We start from the raw sequence: 26,980 nt of genomic DNA, 5'->3' as shown, positions 1-26,980 counted from the left end.
GCCCACTGTTGGGTAGGGACTGTCTCTTTGTGATGCCAATTTGTACTTTGTACTTCCCAAGCGCTTAGTACAGTGCTCTGCACATAGTAAGCGCTCAATAAATACGATTGATTGATTGACTGATTGATTGAGGAAGAGAAAAGAGAAAAGGAAGGTGAGGCGGGGGGAATGAAGGAGGATGTGGATAAGGCAGGAGGATCGGGGAGTGAAGGAGGGCGGAGAAAAGAGAAGTGTAGATGAGAAAGTCACTAGCAAAGTATGAGCAGCAAGTCCAGAACAGGCCAGCTGAACTTGCATGATGATGGGGGTGGCTGGTAGCTGTGTAAACCAGCCCTTTGGGGATTATAACACTGCTTCTACAGAATTAAAGCTCCTTGCCTCCAGAGAATGCAGGATAGCCTGCAAAGGTTTGGGGGGTGGGGGGAGCGGGCGGTTCAGGGAGGAGAAAACCACAGTGAGATATTCTGTGGGCAAAGCAGGAGCCTCTGGCTTGGCCCTGCAAGACCCACTGGAAGGCTGCAGCCTGCCTGTCAACAGAGGATAAAAGTAGACTAGGCTTCCAGCACAAACAGATGAGGCTCCCCCAAAGTGAGGGGAATACAGCTAATGGGCTACCTTGGAGCGAGTATCCCTGGGCTGCCTATGTTTCTACCTGAACCATGGCTAGCTTAGTTAATATAATAGCTATTGGAGAATGCAGGAAAACTGGGCAAGGGTTTACCTGATAGGATCAAGCCCACATTTTTCAGTATCCAAATATTCCAAGGTGTAAGGGACCTGCAGTCTCAATCAGTGGAAGTGTCTTGTGCATTGAATAGTGTGGTTGGAATTTATCAGATTAGCTACAACTGTCTGCAATAATCTGTACAAAAGAGCAGGCTTAAAGAAAATTGTGATTTTTGTTTCAATGAATAGTGTAGATACATATGAGAGAAACAGAAATTGTACACACCCAAGGAGGAACGTGACAGGCTTTCAGAACATTATTATCAATGGTATTTACTGAGCACTTCCTATGTGCAGAACACCATACTAAGCTTGGGAGAGTTCATGACAACAGTAGTCTCGTTTCCTGCCCACCACAAACCTACAGTCTGGAGGCAGCTACTATTAATTATGAATCTGACAATCTGGTGTGTTGGGCAAAATGAATTTCATTCTCTTTTAGATAAAGCGACAGGCTGTGGAGATAAATGGGAAGCAGCAGTTGAAATCTACCTGGATTTCTGTAAGGCTCTTGATTCTGTCACACAAGACATTCATCGATACGCCTAGATGATATTGTCTATGGCAGACGTTGAATGGATACACCACCAGCTGGGGGAATAATCATTCCTTCCAAACTGGCGACAGCTTTTTGGCCAGCACCAACAAATGTGTATCATTTTTACTATGGTAATTGCCTCCACAACATAACTGCCCCAATTCAATCTTTGAGGTGGAAACAAGAAATTATTTTTAGTACCACATGACTGCAAGTAATGAGAGCTGTAGGCCCAGGGAAGAGAAGCAGAAGGGTGAGACTGCTGTGACTTAGAGTGGGAGAATTAATTCACTGATAGGCAGCACTTGGGAGAATACCAATGGAAGAAAACAAGTCTGAAATGCCCGTTTACGTGTCTTCTCCTTCTCTCGTCCTTTCCCCCTTCTTACTTCCCTTCTCATCTTATTGCTAGGCCTAATTCTTAAATAACCCATGTAATAGGTCCACCCTTGTTTTAAAACTAGAAAAAGCATTAAAATGGGGGGGCGGTTATGCAAGTAAATACTGTATTTGCATTTCCTTCATTACTTCAGTCCTGAAAAGAACTGATTGGCCACCCAAGATGTTGGGCCAGAAATTTTACCATCTCCACATACTTATGGTTCTGAAACTAGGGAGATTTAAGTCTTCCAAGAATTGGTACCAACAGCCTTAGCAGAAACTGTCCACCAAGAGTAAAATGTCATCAGAGACTTTTTGCTACTGCTGAGTGACTTCGCTAATGGGTTCTCTAGTGAATTCAATGCACCCAAGATGACTAATGTGGAGAGCTAGAGAAGATATACCTTTGCTGAGGAGCTTCCTTTCTGACTCTTCCTTTGGAGAATGTGGACTCTGTGTCTTTGGTTCCGATTTAGTGCCAAGCAAAGTCTGCCTGATGCTTGGGCGAGGTGTTTTTGTCAATGGCTCTGCTTTGCTACTGCAAAGAATCAAATTAGATGCGCGTTGTTTATTTTTTTTTGCATTTCCCAGGTTTATAGCCCCCCCCCCCAAAACAAAAACCTATTTGCTTTAATTTTCTACGTACCTCATCAGACTGCTATATTCCTTAATTCTCCGGCTAATTAGATCCCTATTAGTAACTCCAGTGTCCTGAAAATAAGTTGAGAGAAATATTTGAAGATAATTTCTGATACTGTCTCTCTTTTTTCTTCTCTTTAAATTATCTCCAGCTAAATTTTAAGACTGTTCCCAGCAACCAAAAGGGCTGGAATAAGAGTACAGCCATAACTCTTATTTTTGAAGCGGCTGCCATCTTCTTCATTTGGCATTCGATGCCTGCCCCAATACTGCCATAGGGCACTGCTTTCCCCTGTATTCTGCCTTAATTTTCCCTCCCGCCTTCTCCCTCCCTCTCCCTTCCTACTGCTGCTGCTGCTGCTGGGATGAACTTTTCCTTTACCGACAAATACACTTTTCAGTTTCTAGAAAATGGGCAGTGGTGATAAAGCAGTGATTTCCAGTGGCAGAGTCTGAGTTTTTCCAAGAAGAAACTGCATAAATCTTGATCACCTACATCGCTTGGAATAAATACCTCTTCGTTCAGGTTGCTACTGTCCTGGATGGTCTTGATCCATGCCAGCATGTCATCTCTGTCCTCCGCCTGAAATAGGTACTCGTGGTCTGAAGTGGTCAGCCTAAATACATTTTTCCTCTTGGTTTCACTGTAGGAGATGTCAATCAAGCACGCGTTCACGCTGATGGGTTGTTCTTCTTCAGATGGAGTTGTTTGCTCCTTCTTATCTTTGTGCAAGTAAAGCGCGTGGCCCCGAAGGACAACGTACATCTGTTTCCATGGCCGAATGCTTCCAACTCGCTGGAAACAATGCACAGAAAATGAATATTGGACTAAACTGGAGCTTTGAGGGCACTGATCAGCTCAGCTTCCACCACAGGGCAAGTCACAAGGTCTTTCCAATAGAGATGCCATTGTTAAGCCAACCTAGCAATTTTAATAGCTGGGAAGCCACTGACAAACAGGAGTAGGAGAGCTTTCACAAAAAAGAAGCAGAAATTGTGGAAAATTAACCAGGAACACCCAATATGAAGGAATATTCAGTGCAAAAAGAAAGCATCTCCTATCTTGATTTTGGTAGCTTCATGCCCAAGCTATCACGGTTCACTAATTCATTCTGAACCAGAATTTAAAAGTTATCTTTAAATTGAACAATAAGGAAGATGCTACAAAGGGTAAATATGAAACAAGAAGTTTCAGAAAGGGTTCCATCAGATCTCATTATTAATTATAGCTAGATGTATTTTGGGTGTCCTTCTGCAGGAGTACTATGCAACAAATATTATTATCATTATGAATAATACACATCAGGAAGAGCCCTTCCATAACTTTATACCCATCATTTGAAAGATATGTTTAAGTAATTTTCACATTCAACAACTAAAAATCCAATACCTTCCCTTTATCTGTAACCAGTTGTCTGAAATGGAGCCAGCCTTCTTTTGCACCATCACTGAAAACTTCTGAAGAGGAATCTTTTCTAGATTCAGAATCTTCTGAAGACTTTTGGCTGTCTAAAACCTATATAAAAAGCAGAATACGGCATTCAGGCTCTTCTAAAATCACTTAGATGCAGATTTACTTTTATCGAAACACTTGAATTTAATTATCTATACTAATTACATTTTAAAAACTAATATTTCAAGGTCAGAGAAATTTGAATTACTATAAAGGGTCTAATATGGCAAAAATATAATAAATGGGGATGAATTCACCGTTATTTCTTTTTATCATTTGAGAGTCTCATTTCCTTTCAAGCTACCTAAAATAATATAGGCTTAAAGCAATTATTACGGTAACAGGCTTTCTAAAATGATTCCATCCACACATACTGGAAGACAGCAGCTCAGCACATACAATAACCTGAGAACACATCCTATAGTACCTCAAAGAGGGAGAGCTCCACAAATTGTTAATGAGTAGACATGCACAGTTGCGTGCGCGTGCGCGCACACGCGCACACACACGCACACACACACACACACACACACACACACACACACTCTTGTGCAACCAAACAATATAAGTATATTTGTGGGTTGAGAGAAAAACATGTATCCTAAAAGCTTTCAGATATGATCAGAATAGAAAATTAGAACAACTTCAACAGCAGTCATGAGGCAACATAAGAACTACAACTTGAAGACATTTTTAAAACTCTGAAACTCCTAAGTACCTACCTTGATTCCTTTCAGGCTAGAAGGCTGAAAAGACCTGTTGAGAAAAAGTATAATATTTGAACATATGCCCAGAAATGCCTTCACCATACAAAGGTATTCACACACACACCCCTTTATCAGTGCTAGACAGCTTCACATTTTAATGGACAACATTTTGAGGGGATGATAATGCTTATGATGATAGTATTTATTAAGCAGTGATTAGGTGCCAAGCACCAGCCCAGCTACACAATAAACAGATTAGACACAGTCCCTGTCCCACCCAGGGCTCACTGGCTGAAGGGGAAGAAGATGAGGTACTGTATTCCAATTGTGCAGATCGGAAACTAAAGCACTGAGAAGTTAAGTAACCTCCCATTGGACACACAGCAGCAAGGAGCAGAGAAGAAACAACGTGGCCCAGTGGAAAGAGCCCGGGCCTGAGAGTCAGACGGATCTGGGTTCTAATCCTGGCTCTGCCACCTGTCTGCTGTGTGACCCTGAGCAAACCACTTACTTCTCTGTGCCTTAGTTCCCTCATCTGTAAAATGGGGATGAAGACTGTGAGCCCCATGTGGGACAGGGACTGTGTCCAGCCCAATTACCTTGTATCTACCCCAGCGCTTAGTACAGTGCCTGGCACATAGTAGCCGCATAATAAATACCAGAGTTATTATTTTTAGCTGGGGTTAAAACCCTGGCCTGGGCTCTCTCCATTAGGCCATGTTGCCTATACCACAGTGTTGTAGTAGTAATAGTATAGGCTCGTTTTTTGAATCAATGCTCTATATGTGAGTCTATAGACTCAGGAGTACCTTTATGAAATTCATTTCACATGCACATAGACGTAGACAAGTAAAATTGAGCTTTTCAGTAACTTACAATCCTGTTTCTTTATAATCATCCAGCCCTTCATCGTACGACTTCGACCTCTCAGTTTTAGCACCGGACTGGGCATCTAGGAGAGGAGACCCCACGGATTCTGCAAGGAAGATCAAATACTTAAATCACCAAGCCCCCTTGGACTCTTTCAATTGAAAGGGTCTCAAAGAACGCCTCTCCATCCCAAATGGAAGGTGGAAGGAGGAGAGGGTGGGTTTATGGAGCTGCTCACTGGTACTCACCATGGTCATGAGATAGCTGACGTCGAATTAAAGGGACTGACGTTGTGATGCTGGGAGGGCCTGATGCGAGCGTGGGTACTTGAGATGTTGATGCAGAAATAACAGCAGAGGCAGGAATGTGTGCGATATCACGATCAATGCTAGGGCTAGTTGGCTCATCTACAAGGTAACAAGCAACACATTGGCAAATTGAGTGTCCTAATTTCAGCATCAGCAACTCTTAGTTTTTATGCTTATATTTGGTGTGTGAAAGCTTAGCTCAGAAGAAACTGCCCACCTGACTGCTTTGCAAATTCAAATCTGTCCAATCCGAGAAGTATACATACTAAGTATACATAATAAGTATACATACTTATTCTAATTAGAATCTCCTTAAATAAGATTCCTCAAGACCTCTCCAGTTTCACATAAAAAGACAATTAGAAAAAAAAAAATACCGTTTGCAGCTATTCTGACTACTTACAAATTCAATTCTGCATTAAGGAGACATATATACAGACAAAGGCCAGGTCTAGTCAATTCTCAACCTAAAATGGGGATTGAGTAGATTTGTCACAGTCCTCTACATGCAAAGGAGTCACGGAGACATTCCTACTTCACTATCTGTGGATTAATTAAAGACAAAATAGAGTGAGGGTAGGTGGTAAATTGCACTGCTAAATGAGTGTACGAACTTCTAGGTGCTGAGAATTTTAATACAAAGAACTTCTCAAAGGTCTAGTGAAATTGGCCAGCACTTGCATTTATTTGCTGGATGTGAACGTCACATCCTAGCTGAAAACTGGGAGTCGACAGCTGTAACTGCCTGGCATATTGCAGTCTGGGAAGGAATGACAGCAGCTCCATAAGGCTGATGGAAACAAGGAGGTAAAAGTGGAAAAAAAGAGTACTAAGGACTGCAGGGAACAAATGTGACAGCACAACACGTCTCTTTGTGTGTGCAAAATCAATCAACCAACCAATGGTATTTACTGAGCACTTACTGTGTGCAGGGCACTGAACTGGGCACTTGGGAGAGTACAATACAACAGAACTGGCAGAAATGTCCCCTGCCCATAGTGAGTTTACAGTCTAGAGGGATGTGGCTGAGACCATGGGGCCTGCATAAGCCTTTTCAGTCACACACACTTCCACCACGAATTTCACCATCACTGTCATCTTCTTCTGGTACAACGGACAACTTCAGAGACTGTGCTGCCCCATGGAACTAACATTATACTACATGGACATCAAAACAACATTCTGAAATAATAATAATAATGATTGTGGTAACTGTTAAGTGCTTATTATGTGCCAGGCACTGTATTACGCGCTGGGGTGGATACAAACAAATCAGGCTGGACACAGTCCCTGTCCCATGTGGGACTCACAGTCTCAATCCTCATTTTACAGATGAGGTAATTGAGGCACAGAGAAGTGAAATGACTTCCTCAAGGTCACACAGCCGACCTTCTGATTCCCAGGCATGTGCTCTATCCACATGCTGCTTCTCTATGAAAATTTAGTAATGCTGTCCTGAGAATTAGACCTGAATGTGAAGAAATAAACAACCTAACTGGATGACAACGTACTAAGGCAGTTCAGTGAAACGTATTTTGTTCCTTCAGTTAAAAAGGACAAAACTAATTTACTACTGACCTGGTTCAGGTATTAATCGTTGATATTTTAGGAGGAAGAAAAGAATATTTCTATCACAACTTTTCCATTTCGTGAATAATCTTCAATACCTAAATATCTTGGGCTTAATTCATATGCTTTGACAGTTCTTTTCAAAAGAAAATTTTTACAATTTCCACTAGAGAAAATACAATTTGGATAAAGCAGTTCAAAAATAACTTTCCCTCTACAGTTCCCTTCAAAATGTAAATTAGTAGTTCTTAGCTTCCAGTCAGCTTTACACTCCCAAGTGTCAATCAGAATACTACTATCCCTTTTCACAGGAGAGAGAGATATTGGCACCAGGAATAGATCTACTCAGGTCAAAACTTTTCCATTTCCACCCTGTAGAGACAGTAGTCTTTCCTCCCATAGAAATGGCCTCTATGTTCAAGAAATTCGGATATATGTATCTCCACCATTTATCTGCTATGTAACCTTGGGCAAGTCACTTAACTTCCCTGTGCCTCAGCTTCCTCATCTGTAAAATAGGGATTCAATACCTGTTCTCCCTCCCACTTAGACTGTGAACCCCAGGTGGAGGGGACAGGGACAGTGTCCAATTTGATTAACTTGCATCTCCCAGAGCTCAGACCAGTGTTTAGAACATAGTGACTGCTTAAAAAAGTCACAATTATTATTTTATTTAAATATCACATACTGTAAAACCCACTTCAATTATTGTAGGTTGAGTGATTTACTAACTTCTGCTCTTTGCCCCCTGCCTCTACTAAAGCTCAAACACTACCTTTGTAAGAGCCACTCTTGGTTCTTGGGGCCGGGGTGGGGATGGAGCAGCAAGTGAAATGAACAGGGCAAGCCAAGGAAGAAACAAAGTGATGGGAGGAACAGTAGGGAAGAGGATCAGAGTGGCCCTGGAACAGATCAGGACAAAGCACAGAGCTGGTTGTTTGGAAAATAGAGCAAAATACACACCTTTCCATCTCCCTGTGTAGCTTTTCTATCAGTTGAACCTAAAAACTGCCCCCAAAAGGCTTTACTTTTCAGCACGAAAATCACGGTAATAATTAAATCTCTGGTAAGCCAGTGAGACCCAATCACAGACACCTCTTTTTAAGGTTATTGAATAGAAATCTGTTTTTAAGAAGGAATGTCCTCTACAGGTTAAAAAAAAAAGAGCAGAGAAGGAGGTGGCAAAACCAAATAGCAAAAGCTGTAGGACATCAACCTATACGGTCCAGAATTGCTTTGAATGAGGATTAAACTATGACAGGGGTCAAATTAGAAAAATCACCCAGAATTGGTTTGGAACTTTCAAGGGAATTCCACTTTTGGGGAAAAACCTGACCTGGATAGGCAGAAACAACACAGTAATACTAGCGACACTTCCCAGTGGCTTGCTAAAAGACGACACGGTTTGCCGATCAAAATTCAAAGGTAAACTCTCTGGGAGGTTAATTTGAGAGAAAGTGAACAGAAGAGGGACATAAACACCTAGGCATCCTTTATAGAGGGTTTTAGAACTTTAATGAGAAACTGCTGCAGAAGTAGTTAAACTGGCCCTAATTTTAAAAGAGGAAAATAATTTACAGTTAAGAAGACAATGGTATAATTAGCTGTGCTCCACTCTACCTATGGTGAAAGATTTCCAGAATGGTAAAAGTCTTCATTTTTATTACTGGTGTTTTTAAAACCCAAAGCTCAGTGCTTCCTGGGTGTGGTCCATGGACTCTTGAAAGGACTGCGAGGTATGATAACTATTAGGGGAGAGATAAGGCAATGAGGTGCAGGATGTGAATCAAAATCAATCAATAGTATTTACTGAGCACTTACTATGTGCAGAGCACTTGGGAGAGTACAGCACAACAGAGTGATAGACATGTTCCCTGACCACAAGAAACTTTCCAAATATAGGAAAGCACAAAAGTGCTTCTTGAACGAAAAAAGTAATTACATATTAGTATATAAAAGTGACTGCACAAAAATTCAAAGATACCAACCGAAAAAAACTCAGCACAAATGCCCATGAATGTCAACCACTCACTGCACTCTGTGGGGCTTGTCCTTTTATGAAATGCCTGAAGAAGTAATAATGGGGAGTATACTATGCAGTGACAGCCTGATCACTGAGAATAAAAACAACGAGGCAAGAAGAATGGCCTGAAATGTATTCATGTCAATATAAAATTAGCCTCCAAACAGATGCTGGATAAACAAAGATAATGTAAGAAAAGGAAAAAGCCCCTCAAACAACACATAAGCAGTATGATTCAGTGGAAGACAGCCAGTCTGGAAGTCAGAGGACTTGAGTTTGAGTCCAAGCTCTGTCCCTGGCTTGTGTGTGACTGCTCAGTTTCCTCATCTGCAAAATGGTGATAATAAGCCCTCCTTTCCACCTACCTCAAAAGGTTTCTTTGAGGGCAAAAATGAGATATGTAATTCATTCCATCGTGTTTACTGAGTGCTTACTGTGTGCAAAGCACAGCATGAGGCGCTTATGTAATGTGAGAGCATATTGGAAACAAGAGCTGTACAAAGACCAAGGTATTATTGTTATTAAAGAAAAGATGCCACCTATAATTCAGAGGATATCACTCTCCTATATTAAATTCAAAACTAAAACTAGGAGGCAACGCTGGGCTGAAATGGCTTCAAACGTAACATAAAACTGAGGTCATCTTTCAACTGCCTTCAAAACCTATGTACTTGACACCATATTGTGGTCCAAGGCCCATTGATCTTTCTAAAAAAAGGGTAGGCTAAATTCCAGAATGGAACGATGCCCTTTAATGTCTACCATCATTCCAGCTGAGCGTAATACTCACTATTTCTTATCCTTGAAAACCATGGTGTTGCCAAAACCCTTCAAATTCTTCTTCACTCAAGGAATACTGCTCTCCAGTGACAGATAAATTAACAGACTCCAATGCAAAGCACAGTCTAAGTAATTTGAGGTGATGGGAAAACGTGCACTAAAGAAGGATCAGCAGAACTAAGTTTGACTGCAGCTTGTTCCTTATAAGTAGGTTATAGATTTTTAGGCTCTTGCCCAGTTTCATCTGATTTCTATCCCCTCTTCTACCCCTTTGAATTATTCTTTAAAATAAAATGTTAAGCCCTCCCCACTTCCAAAAAAGAGGAAAAATTCAAATTTAGTTAACATTTTCTTTTTCTTTGTCATCAATCAAGACAGATTTTATGGGATACATGGAAGGTTTGTTACTTTTCTGGAAGACTTCCCTTCTCCACACTTTGGATGAAATCTTAAGTTTCCTTGGATTACTATGTTGCCAACTTGTACTTCCCAAGCGCTTAGTACAGTGCTCTGCACACAGTAAGCACTCAAATACGATTGAATGAATGAATGAATACTAGGACTCATCAAAAGAAAGCCAACATTCTTCCAGCTCAAATACAAAGCCCTCACCTCAATATTGAGAAGTGGGTTGGCACTAGGGTCTGATAACTTATATTAACTCAGGTGACTAAACAGTGATGCCTATGTCAGCTGGTAGTTCTGATGTGAAGTGTAACCCTCTGGAGGGAGAAATATTACTGAAGAAACCCATGACCAGGAAATGTTGTTGCTGCATAAGACCTAGAAATTGATAAATTTTAAAAATTCAGATGAGATTTTACTCAAATGTTAAATACGACAAGAGCACCCAAATTAATTTTTTCACGTGAAAAATTCATAGCTTTATGTATAAAAAGTGTTTTTAAAATTAACCTTTGACATATTTTATTTTACTCTGTTCGAGGGAAATAATCAATTTTTAACATGGATACCTGTCTCAAAACTACAACGTAATACTATGGATTACTGGATACAGCAATAAAGCAATGACAGAAACAGCCTTGGGGTTACATATTAGAGATACAGGGACAATGAATGCTGTAATTATTTTCCTTTTAAGAACCATTCTTACTCCATTCGTGTTTGGTATGAAATTGAACACAACAGACTTCAGTAAGTAAATATGGGTGGAATATGAAGTAGGAACTTTTTGACCTTAGTAACAGATGGCTTGAGGCAGATCATGGGATGTACTCCTCTAGTGAAGACTGGTGGAGTTTATATGAAGTGCCAATAGTTTCCGAAAAACTTCAGCCGGCTAAAATGCTTCCATCTTAACTGTGGGGGGCAAGGGAGGGAGGGGCCCTTTCTAACTCATACCTAACAACGTCCCTTTCAAATGGAAGCTAACAGTGCTCCTAGCTTCCTCCCAAACTCTATTCAGGGCAGGCTTTCTCCTACCATTACGGGGGAAGACTTGGCCACAGCGAACCTTTGGCCTATCCGGCAGTTTCCAGCTCCAAGGGCTCGGGGTTTCCAATGGTTCTTTCCTCTCCTCCATCTTCGGGGTAGCTTTGAACACAGGTTACGGGACTTCCCCGTGCCTCAGGCCAGGCAAGGCAACACGCACTCCAGGAAGACGAGGAAGAGGACAACTGCTCCTTATTCCAAACTGCTCCGGCCTAACAGTTGCCGAGACCCCAACATTCCGGGGGCCAGCCTGGGCTGGCACTTTCCCCTGTTGGCCTGCCATTTCAGAGACCATCCATTCTTTCCCTCTTAACTTATTTAAAACATGGAGAATATATCCTTCCCAACTCTACTAAAGCCGAATGGTTTCTCCCCAGCCTCTACTGCTTCTCGACTCTGGTACGTCACAGGCCTAGGAGAAATCATGATGGTGGGAGTCAGAGGATCATACAGTATCTCTGAACTGTCTGAAAAATTATTTTTTATCAATTGGTTAACTTGGGGCTCACATTTCTGAGTGGCTAAATTAGGCATCTAGAGCTTGGACTAGGGCAGGTGAAAGGGTGGTTCGGGGAAACTCAATTTAATGAGAAAAAAAACCCGACACAGAGAGACACCCACACACACTCACACTCTCTGTTTTTCTACCATTTATAAAAGTCATAACATCCCATAACCCTTGGCAGTATTGAGGGTTTGACTGAACAACCCCTAACATCTATGCAGGTCTCTAAATTCATGTAGTTCTGTATGCACAGCTGTAAGTGCATTTTATTTATACATAAACATAAACAGTAAGCTTCTCTAGACTGTAAACTCCTTGTGGGCAGAGAACTAGTCTTCCAAATCTGTTGCATCGTACTCACCCAAACATGTAGTACAGTGCTCTACACACAGTAAGCACTCGGTAAATACCACTGATTGATATATAAACATCTTTAAAAGCTTCAACCTCCATAAGTCATCTACAATCATTAAATCATGGTGTGTGCAAGTATGGCTGTTAAAACCAATTCAAATTCAACCACATTGAATGCACAAAGTGTGCTCTCTGCTGTACCACTGGCATCGCCTAGTTAGAAAACTATTTAATCTGAATGCCTAAAACATTCCCCTGTGTGGAAGCAGAAAACTGGGCCAAATGACCCCTTGAAGTCCCTTCCAGCTCTAGGATTCTATGACTCATTCTGGCAAATCGTTGAAGGTGTTGCAACCTCCCTTGATAATTCTTCTAGGGCTAAATTTCCCTTACTCGTCAACAGTTTTTCCTTGCGCATCATCTGTTACATTTTTCTTGCTGCAATTTCAGGGCCTTTCCTAGAGAAGCAGCTTGGTGAATTGGCGAAGCACAAGCCTGGGAGTTAGAAGGTCACGGATTCTCAATTAGGCATTTCACTTCACTTCTCTGTGCCTCAGTTACCTCATTTGTAAAATGGGGATTGAGACTGTGAGCCCCACATGGGACAGGGACTGTGTTCAACTTGACTTGTCGTATCCACTCCAGCGCTTAGTACAGTGCCTGGCTCATAGTAAGCGCTTAAAAAATACCATCATCATCACTAGATTGTCTTTGGTGAGAAGGTTGGACGGTTTATAGTCATCTTTCTTCCGACTGAAGTCCTCTTTAAAATACCTCACTCCTCTCCAAGAAAATAATATCATTATTTACAATAATGATATGATTTATAATCATAATAATATCATCATTATCATTATCTCTAATCGGAACTATTTTCCATCCTTTGTGTATTTTCATTTTCTCTCTCCCCTGGATGCCTCCAATTCTCTCCATGCCTCTTAAAATTTTGGGCCCCACAGCAGACACAATTCTCCTAACAAGCATTTAATATGAAGTGCTGCCTATTTGTCTCTGGTTAGTGAGCCCACCTTGGGACCCCGACAGCTTTTTCCAGAAAGGCCGTGCCTTGTTTATTCCCACAGCTTACAGGCCATGACAAGGTCCTTCGAGGCCTTGACAACTGTCCCCACTCATGGATTTTGTCCTCAAATGCACAGAGGCTTTTGCTCTACTGATTATCAGGTTGTTTTGGGCCAAATATGCCTCACATTTGCCCTTTTGTCCTCAAATGCACAGAGACTTTTGCTCTACTGATTATCAGGTTGTTTTGGGCCAAATATGCCTCACATTTGCCCAGGCCACTTTGAATTCTGGTATTTTCCACCTGGCTGCATGACACCTACAAATAGGATGGGCTGGCACTTCCCTCCTTCATCCAAGTTAAGGATGAAAATTCTAAGAATTACCACATTTAGGCCTGACTAAACTGTTATCACCTGATCTGCAGTTTCTGAATCATGTTGACTTATTGCACATCACTCTCTACTTATGGTCAACTGCAAAGCCCCGAAATAACTTCCTAGCTAGACACATTACTGTTTTGTTGACTGGAATCAAAAGCCTTATTCAAGTCCAGACTGTGCATTACATCTATTTCTTTCCCCTTATCTACAAGGCCCGTCACTCTCTTACTCAGGAAATTAAATTGATTTGACAAGATTTGCTCTTTATAAATCATGCCGCTTACCCAGGAAGACTGTAGTACTGAGAGTATGTTGGAATATCATCCTAGGAATTAAAATGCATCATATTGATCTACAATTCTAGCTTGCGTGCAGCAGGGGCAATTAAGTCAGAGGGCCTTGGGGATGATCTGAAAAGCTATTCTGTTTAAATATAAACCATATTATTAATAGACTAGGTCACAGGCCAGATCACTCCTCCCCGGGCAAAAGTGTGATGCCGAGGAGACAGAAAATGCATGAATAAATCTAAGTGATGTCACAGGCTAAGCTGGCTTTGATTTTGGAATGACGGGCCACTTCGGAGCTTCAAGTTCTTCGTGGCCACTCACTCTGTGCAGCTGATACTGTTATGCCTTTGCATTCCATGACACAAATGGGTTAACCTGTGCCATCTGCATCCTGGTGAAAGGTATGCAATTAAATAGAGAGACAGAGTGCCATCTGGACCAAGCAGACCTGTGGAACGGCAAATCGCACAATGTTCAGATGAGCAACTGCCCAGACTATGCCAACGTCCAAACTGATGTGACTACACAGAATCAGACAGAGCAGGGGTCTGGGAGTAAGAAGGACCTGGGTTATAATCCTGGCTCTGCCATTTGCCCGCTGTCTAACCTTGGGTAAGTCACTCAATTTCTCTGTGCCTCAGTTCCCTAATCTGTAAAACGGGAATTGAGACTGTGAGCCCCACGCAGGACCTGAACTGCGTCCAACCTAATTACCTTTTATCTACCCTAGCACGCAGAACAGCGCCTTACACATAGTACAGGCTTAGCAAATACCATAAAAAAAACAAAAAACCATGGCCAGCCCTGTAAGAACATACGTCCCTGCCAACAAGCCAACCACATGCCAGGCCAGGCAAAACTCTCCATGACTGGAAACCCCCTGTGGTGGTACAGACACACAAAATGTGCCAACAGTTACAAAAGTATGTGAACCCCCTATTTATAGACCCTCAACGACATGCACCAACTGCAAATTCACAGAAGTTGCACATTTGTGTAAGCATTCAATTCTTATAATATGCCAATTATGCCGGCTGCCAACTCTTATACAAATTGTCAAATTTGGTATATGATGCCGAATTCGGAAGCAAACTGCAGAACTTCAATACTAGACGTAACAAAACTTGATTGCCAGGTGCAAAGCTGCCCAACCAGCTGCAGAATTTTGACAACTGGCCATACTGCAAGCTCAGTACTAAAATGCAAGAGATGCCACAGGAATGCAGACTGCAGAACTGAAAAGTCATCTGTAGAGCTACCACATGCAGCAAAATTTACATAGACTGTTGGATCAACAGCTAAGCAGCTTGCTTCAATACAGATGGCAAAATTTAAAAAAAAAATCTCTGAAGGAATGTGGAGTCTGCAGGTTGCAATATAAGCCAGGATGCCTTATAATAGAGCAGGAATATTTCTAGGAAACAAAATTACTCCATAGACTGTAAGCTTGTCGTGGGAAGGGAATGTGTCTGCTATTCATTCATTCATTCAATCATATTTATTGAGTGCTTACTGTGTGCAGCGCACTGTACTAAGCGCTTGGGAAGTACAAGTTGGCAACATATAGAGACGGTCCCTACCCAACAACAGGCTCGCAGTCTAGAAGGGGGAGACAGACAACAAAACAAAACATGTGGACAGGTGTCAAGTCATCAGAATAAATAGAAGTAAAGCTAGATGCACTTAATTATTCTGTTGTACTCTCCTATGTGCTTAGTACAGTGCTCTGCTCACAGTAAGCGTTCAATCAATACAATCGATTGATTGATTGATTGAAGAGTTTACAGCATGGCCTAATGGAAAGAGCAAGGGCCTGGGCAACAGAGGACACGGGTTCTAATTCCAGCTCTGTTCCATGACTGCTGCACAGTTTTGAGCAAATCACTTAACGTCTCTGTGCCTCAGTTTTCTCATCTGTAAAATAAGACTGCAATACATGTTCTCCTTCTTCTTTAGAGTGTAAACCCTGGGTGGGACAGGCCCTGTGCCTGACCTGATTATCTTGTAGCTACCCTAGCACTTAGGACACTGCTTGGAACAGAGTAAATGCTTAACAAATACCACAATCAAATTAAATTAAACAAACTGTAAACTGGAGGTGACCCAGCACTTCCTACCCACAAGATCAAGATTTTAAAAAAATGCAAAATCCTTAATATTCGCAATCACTGGCTAAAATCCAGAGGACTGACATTCCTAAACACAATTAGTATTCCTAGCGTTCTATAAATTCACACCTAATCAATGCCTAGTCTCATTAGTCAAACAGCTAATGACTTTCAAGATGTTTTATAAATAAATGGATGTGCTATAATTATACGGAGCTTTTAGAAATATGCACGCTCTTAATGATTACCAATGCCATTAATGTTAATGACCATTTTAAAATGATTAGGCACAACTAAAAATAAAAAGAAAACTGATCACTAATGGTCACTTTTTGCTTGTTTTTTATTTTATTGTGCTTGTGTGGAGAGAGAAAAAGGGGAAGGAGTCTGGGAAGGATCCAATCTGGTTACCTTCTGGGACTCTGGTTTTGTAATACCAGTCTGGCTAGAATTTATACAGTTCGGCAAAGACAAAAATGGCAGTAGCTGTAGAATCTATTCCTTGGTTTCACTTCTGCTAGTTTTACCTCTCCCACTCCACAGGGTTTGCCGTTGCTTTCTTTTCACTCATCAATCAAAATGAAAGCTAGCTCTTTAATTGTGGATCCTCACCATTCTAGAAAACACTGTGTACTGCACAAAGTAAGGAGAACTGGAAAATTTGTACAAGCTGGAAGGAGTGAAAAACCACCAGGAGATCATCAATGAGTTTACTTTCTCACTGGGGATGCGGACTGCCGAACTCAAGACCACTCCAAATAATTTCTCTATTGAGTTTCAGGCATTCATGCCAATTGCCAAAAGTTTAGTACTTTTCTACTGATGAAAAGCCAAATTGTTGAAACTATTGATTTTTACTCTCTCTTTTGACACAGACTCCATATTCAAGGAAGAATGGGATTCTTATATACGTCTGTTGATTAAAAAAAATAATCTTATCCATCTGGATTCCTTCATTTGCCTGCTGGATGGGTGATGGTGAGTTAAAGTTAGTTCTTCCAATTTTCACAAGTGGGAATTGGGGGCAGAGAAGGGATTCAAGATTGGGCTCTGCCCCTTCCCCTTTCGCCCATAACAGTAGTAAGAGAAAAGCTGAGAGCAAAGTTCTTAGCAAAGATAAGCAAAGCCTGGGCTTCCAAACTAACTCACATCCTTTGACAATAGTTTGATTTCTTCACTTAAAAATGTTGTGAAATTGAAAAGAATCCAAGTGATCCACAGATCTACCTTTACTAGCCCTTGTTTATATTAAACACTTAAAAAAACACTAGTCAGGCAGTTAGAAATGATGAGGAGATGTCACATTTCTTCAGGTGAGCCCAAGAGACATGCTTCATGATTCCTCCAGGTTCTTATTACAACCATCCTTGAAGCAAGGTTTACGAATTTTGTAGTAAGTTGTGGCCCTGCTACTTCAGTAAGCTGCAAACCCGATTTCTTTCTACATTTTTGACAATCATGCAACTTTTCACGATTACCTGGATTGCTCAGTTTTAATTTCATTTATGCCTGAGTATCAAAAGATTTTTAAATCCAACGTCTTTTGTTTTCAGAAGCCATTCTTCAGACACCGCACCTTTCTACACGGAAGGAAGGAAGGGTGGAGAAAAAGTGGGGAAAGGGTTTTGAACGGATTTTGATTTGTTCATACTCACCGTGGTCAGGTGAAAGCCGATGTCGAATTAAAGGGGTTGGAGGCGTGAGGCTGGCCGGGCCTGATGCTAGGGTGGGTACTTGAGACGTGGACGCCGAAATAACAGCAGAAGCAGGAATGTGTGCAATATCATGGTCAATGCTAGGGCTAGTCAGCTCATCTACAACGAGACACGCAACACATTATCTCAGCACATGCTCTGATTAAAAGAATGGAAAGTGGAGACAATGCTTTCGGATTAACGTCTGAAACACCCACTTTACTGAAATCTACTCATCACATGATTCAGCGTTGCCACGGTTTCTGAAATCAAGTTGGACCCAGCGCTTAGAACAGTGCTCTGCACATAGTAAGCGCTTAATAAATGCCATTATTATCATTATTATTACTATTATTATCCACAGGGACAGTTGACAGGTAAGAGGAGGACTTTGGGAATCCTGTCACGTACTTTACAAACCTTTACTGCTGGGCTTGAAAAATTAATATGACTTACTGCTGGACTAATTGCGAAGCAAGTTGGTATACAATTGTACTAATATATTACAATGTGCATTTCCTTACTCCATTTAATTTTTTTTTCACTTTGGGGTGCAACAGGGATTGAGAGGCTTCTGATTATTACTCTCTTGTATGGTTAAAACTACCTGGATGAATTAATTTGTTGTAATTCTAGTAAGTTCATAGATTGTGGGCCCCTCAAAGGACAGGATTGATATCTGTAGTGCTCTGCACACAGTAAGCCCTTAATAAATACTGTTACTGCTACTAAGGATACAGCATTTTTTAAAATCAAATTTTTTTTTTGAAAAATTCTGTAGTTTGGTGTAGAACAAGTATGATTATTTTTAAATGAAAACAGCTTTCATTTTCTCTATTTTCATGTATTGAAGGCAACAAACTTGATTTTTTTCAGTATTACACACGAAGCTTATATTACAGAGAAAACAGGTACCTAAAAAAGGTACATTCACATTTTTTGAAATTTATACACCTTCATTTAAAAGAAGTAATCCAAATTTCAAACACATATTGAGTAATATTTTCCGGAGAGGTTCTGAAACCCTAAGAAGAGGTCATAATGATCAATACCAATGGGGAAAAAACATTAAAATATTAAAAATCCATCCAGCAGCACTGCTAAGATAGAAATTCTTTGCAAATAGAATGATCAACTAAAATCTTTAATAGTCACATCTGTATTTAAACATTTTCAAGATTGAAAGTTTTCCTCTCCTCCTCCCCATTGCCCCCCACCCTACCTCCTTTCCCTCCCCAAGGCACTTGTATATATTTGTACATATTTATTACTCTATTTTACTTGTGCATATTTACTACTCTATTTATTTTATTAATTATGTACATATAGCTGTTGGGTAGGGACTGTCTCTATATTTTGCCAACTTGTACTTCCCAAGCACTTAGTACAGTGCTCTGCACACAGTAAGCGCTCAATAAATATGATTGATTGATTGATATAGCGATAATTCTATTTATTCTGATGGTTTTGACACCTGTCTACATGTTTTGTTTTGTTGTCTGTCTCCCCCTTCTAGACTGTGAGCCCATTGTTGAGTAGGGACCGTCTCTATATGTTGCCAACTTGTACTTCCCAGGCGCTTAGTACAGTGCTCTGCACACAGTGAGTGCTCAGTAAATACAATTGAATGAATGAAAGACTACTGTGTAGTTTGAATAGATGAGCTCACTAATCAGAATGATTATTTATTAGGTATCTATATTTCTTCTTTTTTTCTGCCATGAGCAAGTTTAAACACCAAGACCATTTGCACGCTTTTCAAATCCAGAAGCAGATGTTAAGAGGACTATGAAGGGAGAACAGAGTCTGCTAACCACACACTCCTTCTGAATACGGTGGTTGATGACATTTTCCTGCCCATTCACTTCCTGGAAAACTGGTTAAAAGTGTCAGTGTGAAGGAGAAAATAATAATAATAATAATTATTATTATTATTGTATTTGTTAAGCACTACCGATGTGCCAAGCACTGTACTAAGCACTAGAGCAAATAAGATAATCAGGTCCCAAAAGAAGCTCACAGTCTAAGTAGATGGGAGAACAGGTATTGAATCCCCATTTTGTAGATCAATCAATCAATCAATCAATCAATCAATCGTATTTATTGAGCGCTTACTATGTGCAGAGCACTGTACTAAGCGCTTGGGAAGTACAAATTGGCATCACATAGAGACAGTCCCTACCCAACAGTGGGCTCACAGTCTAAAAGGGGGGAGATGAGGGAACTAAGGCACAGAAAAGTTAAGTGACTTGCCCAAGGTCACACAACAGCTGGAATTAGAATGCGGGCCCTTTGATTACCATGCTTGTATTCTTTCCACCAGGCCACGCTGCTTCAATCTTTATGATTACGATTATCGTTATCATCAAAAGATTCCAACAAAACATAATCGGGCTGGTTGAATAACCTCATTATTGGACTCGAGTATTGTGAAAAATCTCAAATGTCAAGAGTTTTAGGGATCAGGAAGGGATGGAGCAGTGATAAATATGGATAATCTCAAACTTGAATTTTTAACAGGGATCAGTAGCAGTAAAACTGTTTATTAAGCTCTTCCTGTGTGCAGAGCACTGGACTAAGTGCTGGGAGAGAATAAAAAGGTGGGAATTAGATATGGGTGGAAGCAAGAGAAAAGAGAAGCAGAGGAAAAGAATAAACCACAAAGAGGGTAATCAGCCTCTGGGGAACAGAGAACTGAGTGGGCTTTCAGGGTAAAGTATGGAAATGACTGTGCTGGAGTGTAGAAAGAGATGCAGTTTAAGCTAGTTCTTTCCTGGCCTATTTAAACCTTAATTAGAAGTCAACCAGAAGGTTGTTTGGGCTGTCAACTAGACCAAGGTTAGGTGAGAGGTACGTGGTAAGTAGTGTTACTGTATGGTTAGAAAATGCAGAGTCAAGCTCCTGGGATGAAGTGCCAAACCTGCCACTTAGGATGATACATACATGCATTAGGAGAAATCAACCATCCTCTTTATGCCTTAAATTTACAACTTGTAAAATATGTCAAATACCTCTGGAAGATATTGTGAAGCATGCAATGCATCATCGCTATAAAACGTTTTCATTAAAAATGATCAACCTGCATAAAAGGCTCAAAAAAAAAAAAGAATTCTATAGAAAGTTACCCAACCTGGATTCAAGGGAATTTGATGATTTAAAGGTGATGCACTGCAGATTTTACAGAGGATATTTTGCAAATTATTTTACGGGCTGTGATTATTATCCCATCAATTTTGTGATGTAGATGAAGATGATGATGCTTACCCTGTATTACAGGAAAGATCTTCCCCAAACTCATCCAATAATTTATTCCCAGCCCCTGTCCCTAAACTTCAAACCACAAAATTACTGGGCCGATTTTCATAGGGTAAAGTTACCTTTCCACAAACAAGTCAATATTTAAAATCGGATACTGATAAACCTAAGCGGGATCATGTAAAAACCTGAATTTTGTAGTGTAAAGATTTCCAAAGAGTAAAATGCCATAGCATCTTCCGCTCTGACTCAAAGTCAGTGTCTGTCTCTCAAAAAGTAATGTTTGGAACAGAACAAGGGTACTACACTTAAAATGAATAGGTTGGAAAGAATAATATGTACAGGCTAGATAAATATTTAAAGTCCAAATAATAAAGGGATGTAGTCCAGATGCCAAAATTTAGAACCTAGTTCATACTGAAAAACTGAAGAACTTTTGTGGACCAAGTGTATATAAATGTAACAATGCTGTTTGCTTTGGAATCTCCTGAGTGAACTAATATTTACCTTTGGACTTCATGGCTGCTTTAGCCAAGAATTTTTTTTTAAATAGGAAAGTTTTTGAGACATTTCACATACAAGAGAAATGAACAGCCAAAGAAAATATCTTTTTTCTGACGCAGACCATGATCAACTACTGATATTCTTCGTAAAGTAAAAATTGAGGAATCAATAATAAAACTTGGTTAGAGTAAAACTGAAAATACAGGGTCATTACTTTAAAGAGGTGGCAGATCTGTGACACATTATGTTTAGGGAGTCAGAATAAGATAATCTCAAGCCATATGATTGCATCAGCCTATTATGGCATTTATAAATTTATTTACATCCCCCTTTTTTAATAGCATTTGTAAAGCATTTGCAAGGCACAGTGCTAATCATGGGGTAGATACAAGCTAATCAGGTTGGACACAGTCCATGTTCCACATGGGGCTCACAGTCCTAATCCTCATTTTTATAAACAAATGAGGTAACTGAGGAATAAGAAAGCTATGTGACTTGCCCAAGGTCATACAGCAGACTGCCCTGCACACAGTAAGCACTTGATAAATACAATCAATTGACAAGTGGTGGAGCCAGGATTAGAACCAAGGTCCTCTAACACGAACGAACGAATGGCCACTCAGTTTATTGATTTTGGCCGCTCTGGTTCTGAATCTTTTTCTGTTTGTCTCCTCATGTAGAGTGTAAGCTCCCTGTGCGCTGGGGACGTGTCTCTTTGTACTTTCCAAGTGCCCAAAACAGTGCCCCGCATCAAGCAGGTGCTCAGTAAATGCTGTCAGGACTGCTTTTGAGGAGTATACACACTGTCTGTGACTCCTTTCAGAAATTTGAAATCACGAAAATAACTCTGCTTCCAATTGGAATTTAGGAAAAAGTAAAATTAAACTACATCCCAACTAGTATCAAGGTGTTTCAAGCAAGGTGTACTCCTGTGCTATAGGTGGAAAGGTCAACATTTCATTATCCTACTTCAACCGCTACAAACTTGGTCAGGAAATAATCTCCAAAAATAAAGCAAAACACTCCTCTTTCCATCCCTATGGTATCAAAGGGTTTTACAGATTAAGTGAATTCATAAACCGTATCCAAGACTCATGCCCTCCAGGACTGAAATGCACATAACTGCTTTGGAGCAGACAGAGCTAGCTGGGGAACATTCCAGGGCCCCCGTGTTAAAGTAGGAGGAGGCCTTCTCATTAAATCCCTCATGCACAAGAAGGAAGAGAAAGGGAAGGAAGATCTAGGGAGGCAGAACTTGTGGAACATGGCAAAAGACCTAGAAAATGAATATTTTGTAAACATATCCAGTCATCAACCCATGTAGCATTAATTTCTTCAGTGTAATTTGGGGTACTTTTCATCTCTCCTAGAGCTTTTGTAAGTGGATAATCCGAAAACAAGTGAGAAGGTCATTTCTGTTTCTAGACTGTAAGCTCGGTGTGGGCAAGGACTGCGTCTACCAACTCTGTTGTAGTGCATTCTCCTAATTGCTTAGTGCAGTGCTCTGGACATGGTAAGTGCTCAATAAATACCACCAATAATGATGACATAAATAAAATTAATATTACATATGGCCATTTTTAAAGGGATCATTTTATTTAAAGTGAAAATGCTGCCTCTCACTGAAACAATGTGAGTTCTCCTTATCAGATCATAATCATTACTGGTGACAAACTTCACTATCTCAGAGTACATGCTATGGACCTATGAGGATTTAACAAATCATATTCGCACTGTCATTTCTTCTTAAATTTGGCTTGGTCATACAGATAACATCCTGAAACCAAATTAGAGAAGGCGATCTGGTTAGACAGCTGCTACTAAAACATATTTCATTAATCTACTTACAAAAACACAACTCTGAAGATTTTCTGATAACCTTAACCAAGGTTTTCAGAGAAATCTTTAAAAAAGAATGAGTATTAAGCATGATCTCTTGGGCCTGCTCCTTAGGTAAGAAAAAGTTGGCTGGGGTTCTCAAAATTGTAAGACTTTTGATTCAAGTGGCTGCGATTGTCCTAGAACGCTCTGTCCACTCTCTAAGGGAGAGTCCTTTGGGTTTAAACCAACCGTGCCTTTCCAGCCAGTCTTGTGCATAGCTAGATCAGCCTATTTACCTCATACAAACATATTTATTTATTTTATTTGTACATATCTATTCTATTTATTTTATTTTGTTAGTATGTTTGGTTTTGTTCTCTGTCTCCCCCTTTTAGACTGTGAGCCCACTGTTGGGTAGGGACTGTCTCTATATGTTGCCAATTTGTACTTCCCAAGCGCTTAGTACAGTGCTCTGCACATAGTAAGCGCTCAATAAATACGATTGATGATGATGATGATATTTCAAAGGGAGTACAATCCTATGCTCAAGGGAAAAGTTAGAAAATGTATTTAACCTATATAGGAATCTGCATGGTGGGCCATCAAAAAAGGACACAAATCTCCAAATGCCAGAATGAAATTCAGAATAGGGAAGATGAGAATTCTAGAAAAAGGTCCAGAGAAGATGCCATTTGTATTAAAAGGAAACAAGCACAAAAAACCTGAATCATTGGCAGTGATATACTACTTCCTTCTCTTGGGAGAATTACTAGAAAACAAACCACACATTCCTGTTTCTCAACTCCAACGCTTAGAGTGCTGACGGTATTAGAGACAACCCAAGCATCACTCCCCAAATACAGCATATCTGCACGATGATAATGGAAACTGGATCCAGTTAGCTCACCTATGAATGGAATGGATGCCAAGGAATCGCCAGGTAGGCTGGAGCTCGATGCCTTCCTTTCCTCAATTCTCTTTATATGGACCTCTCGACGGGCATCATTAGGTAGCCAGCAGGTAGTGTCGGATCCAGTGTCTTGGTCATTTACTGCCAGGATATATGACTGGTGTCTCAAAGGCTGTGGGGTTTGGCGACCAGACGGAGGCTTTTCCCTCAAGACAACCGTCTCTCTGTTTTCTAGACCATCCGGCGACCGCATTTCAGCCTCTGGTGACCGCATTTCAGCCTCCGGGGACTGCATTTCAGCCTCTGGCGATTTTCCCTTTTCGAAGTCCTGACTCTTTCGTTTGGTGGCAGCTTCCGAGTGAACCGAGGTAAGAGAGCTCTCCCTCGCTAGAAGAACAGGCCTGGTGGAAGCCACAGACGACGGGGACGGTTTCCCAGGATCCACTTTGTGGTCTGCGGCCCCTTCGGCTCTCAACCTGGATTGTTGATTTAGCCGGTTACTCGGATGCGGGTGATTTACCGGTCTTTGGTCGTGGGGGGCAATGAACGAGTTCTGGTTCACTGAGGGTTTGGCCGCATATATAGGAGGGGCCTTTGGCGAGTTACTCCTGCCTTTCAGAACCGGTGACCTGTCCTGAGAAATACCCCTGGACGGAGGCATTCCGCAAGAAGCTTGGAAGTCCCTGGTCGACTGCAGGGGTGCTTTATCCGGGGGACCTTTTTGGAACGGAGACATAGATCCCACTCCTCTCCCACTTATCCGCGTACTGTCCGAATGAAAAACACCTGAAGGCCCGGGGAAATTCGAACCCCGAAAAGACATATGACACGCCTGCTTTCTGGATCTTTCATAAATACCTCTCCGATCATCCTGCTCAGTAAACCCAGTCCATTTGTAAGTCTGTTTCTTGTCTCCATTTGAATCGGGGGGAAGATGCTCAGCACTGCTGTTCTCTACAGCATCCCCCTGGCCCCCAAGATAATCCCACGAACGGGTCCTATGGTTGTGGAAACTAATCGAAGAGGATGTTATTGCCCCCTGGGAGGCACTTCTGGGCCAGTACTTCATCAGGACGGGATCCTCCAGCCTCTCCTGGGACACGCTGCGTTGACGGACCTGAACTGACGGAGGGACTCGATCGTGAGAGGTGCTTCTGCGTCGCACCTGCAGAGCAGTGCGGTTTGGCACCCCCTGACTACTATAATGTGGTGTGCTCTGAGAGGCTGCTCTTAGACTGTCTAGTCTTTCCTGTATCGTTCGGCAGCCAATGTGCAAACGCCGGTTATCAATATACTCCTTGTAAGTTTTATAGTTTTTCCAGTCTATGTGCTGATGGGAATTTGGAGAATAGTGATTGGTTGCAACAGAGGGGGAGTCCACCCCTTGAGGGCTACTGTTTGGGAGCCTATCTGGATGCCCACCATAGTTTCCGGGTTTGAGTGGAATCCCAGCGGGGTCTCCGGGTCTAGGACCTGGAGTCGGGTGAACTAAACGAACGGAAGAGTCTGAAGATGACGGTGGCTCAGTCCTCGACATCATTTTTAAAGTGGCCTGATCGCTCAGGCCATACCGCACTTCTTCAGTTCTATTTGACGGGCCTGTGTGGTTGGTTCTACTAGGGGGCAGCTCTACAGTCTTCTCAGAAGGCACAATGACAGTCCTTACGGTCTCATTGCAAACGCATACGGCTGTGTTGGACTTTGCAATACCGGTTGGTGACGGAGGCACTTGTATTTCCATTTTATAGACGCGTCCTGGTTGAGTCAGTACTGGGGCGGGGGTTTGCTGCTTCCCCCATGAAGATTCGGGAGGAGATACCTCAAGGGCCTCTGCCATCCCGGACGAGGCAGCTGCTATCCATGGATACAAAATCGGGGGTGGTTCTGGTATGTTATGGGCATTGCCGCTGTAGGCTTCGTTGCCTTTCAAGTAGGCATCTTGGGAGTAAGCCTGTGAATGAAGAGAGAAAAGTGTTTACTTAAAATGTTTAAATACAACAGAAATTTCTGCTCTGAGTTTTTGTTACAGCCTGGGAAGGAAATCGCCGGGCAGAATGCAATTCAGAAGTTTTAGGGAGGATATTATTTTTATTTTACAGGGAAAGACTAACAGCAACCCTTTTCCCTCTGACTTGAGTCACGGACCAAAAGATTTTCCCCTTCTTTCATTCAATTGTATTTCCTTCATTTGCTCTTTCACCTGGCTCCTAAATTTCCTTCTGTTTAAGCCTCCTGGTGCTGGGAGTCAGAATTTCTCAGCAATCAACGAATTAAATGGCTGCCTAACAGATCCTAGCATCAGCAGATACACATTTTCTTATATCATGGGAGCAAATGGGATTATTAACAAATCCTAGTTACCAAAATGTCCACTTTCTATTTTTCATGTCTTATTGCTACATATAAGATGGATGAATCTTTTTAATAAGTAATTTATAAGTAATGCAAAATATCTGTGTAACAGTTTCACAGCACTAGAAAAAAAGGTAATGATTAAGGACCATGAAGATCAAGGAAGGAGGGCAATCAGGTAAATGCTTATCAACTTCCCAAATTCAAAATAATCAGAAGTAGTATGTACCACGATTAACAGCTAATACCTAACAAAACTGGTTACATTACATTTTTCATGTTTTATCAAGGTCAATCATCAAGCCTCCGTAACAGCTAGGCAACCCAAATAATCTTCA

General features: G+C 41.2%; 1 protein-coding gene across 2 annotated transcripts in view; it reads right to left on the bottom strand.

The window, feature by feature from the left end:
• Positions 1–26,980, bottom strand: part of ARHGAP21 (Rho GTPase activating protein 21) — a 152,290-nt gene that overhangs the window by 16,112 nt on the left and 109,198 nt on the right. For both annotated transcript variants that reach the window (XM_038755966.1, XM_038755967.1), the window contains 9 exons: positions 24,288–26,241; positions 17,762–17,920; positions 5,563–5,721; positions 5,321–5,420; positions 4,460–4,493; positions 3,675–3,800; positions 2,799–3,080; positions 2,292–2,356; positions 2,050–2,183 (listed from right to left, as the gene is read on the bottom strand). In XM_038755966.1, the coding sequence (XP_038611894.1) occupies positions 2,050–2,183; positions 2,292–2,356; positions 2,799–3,080; positions 3,675–3,800; positions 4,460–4,493; positions 5,321–5,420; positions 5,563–5,721; positions 17,762–17,920; positions 24,288–26,241 (3,013 nt within the window). The remainder of the gene's footprint in view (positions 1–2,049; positions 2,184–2,291; positions 2,357–2,798; positions 3,081–3,674; positions 3,801–4,459; positions 4,494–5,320; positions 5,421–5,562; positions 5,722–17,761; positions 17,921–24,287; positions 26,242–26,980) is intronic.

This window comes from Tachyglossus aculeatus, chromosome 13 (genome assembly GCF_015852505.1).
Source record: "Tachyglossus aculeatus isolate mTacAcu1 chromosome 13, mTacAcu1.pri, whole genome shotgun sequence".
Classification (NCBI taxonomy): domain Eukaryota; kingdom Metazoa; phylum Chordata; class Mammalia; order Monotremata; family Tachyglossidae; genus Tachyglossus; species Tachyglossus aculeatus.
Note: the sequence above shows the minus strand (reverse complement) of the source record. Positions and strands in the feature narration are given on the sequence as shown.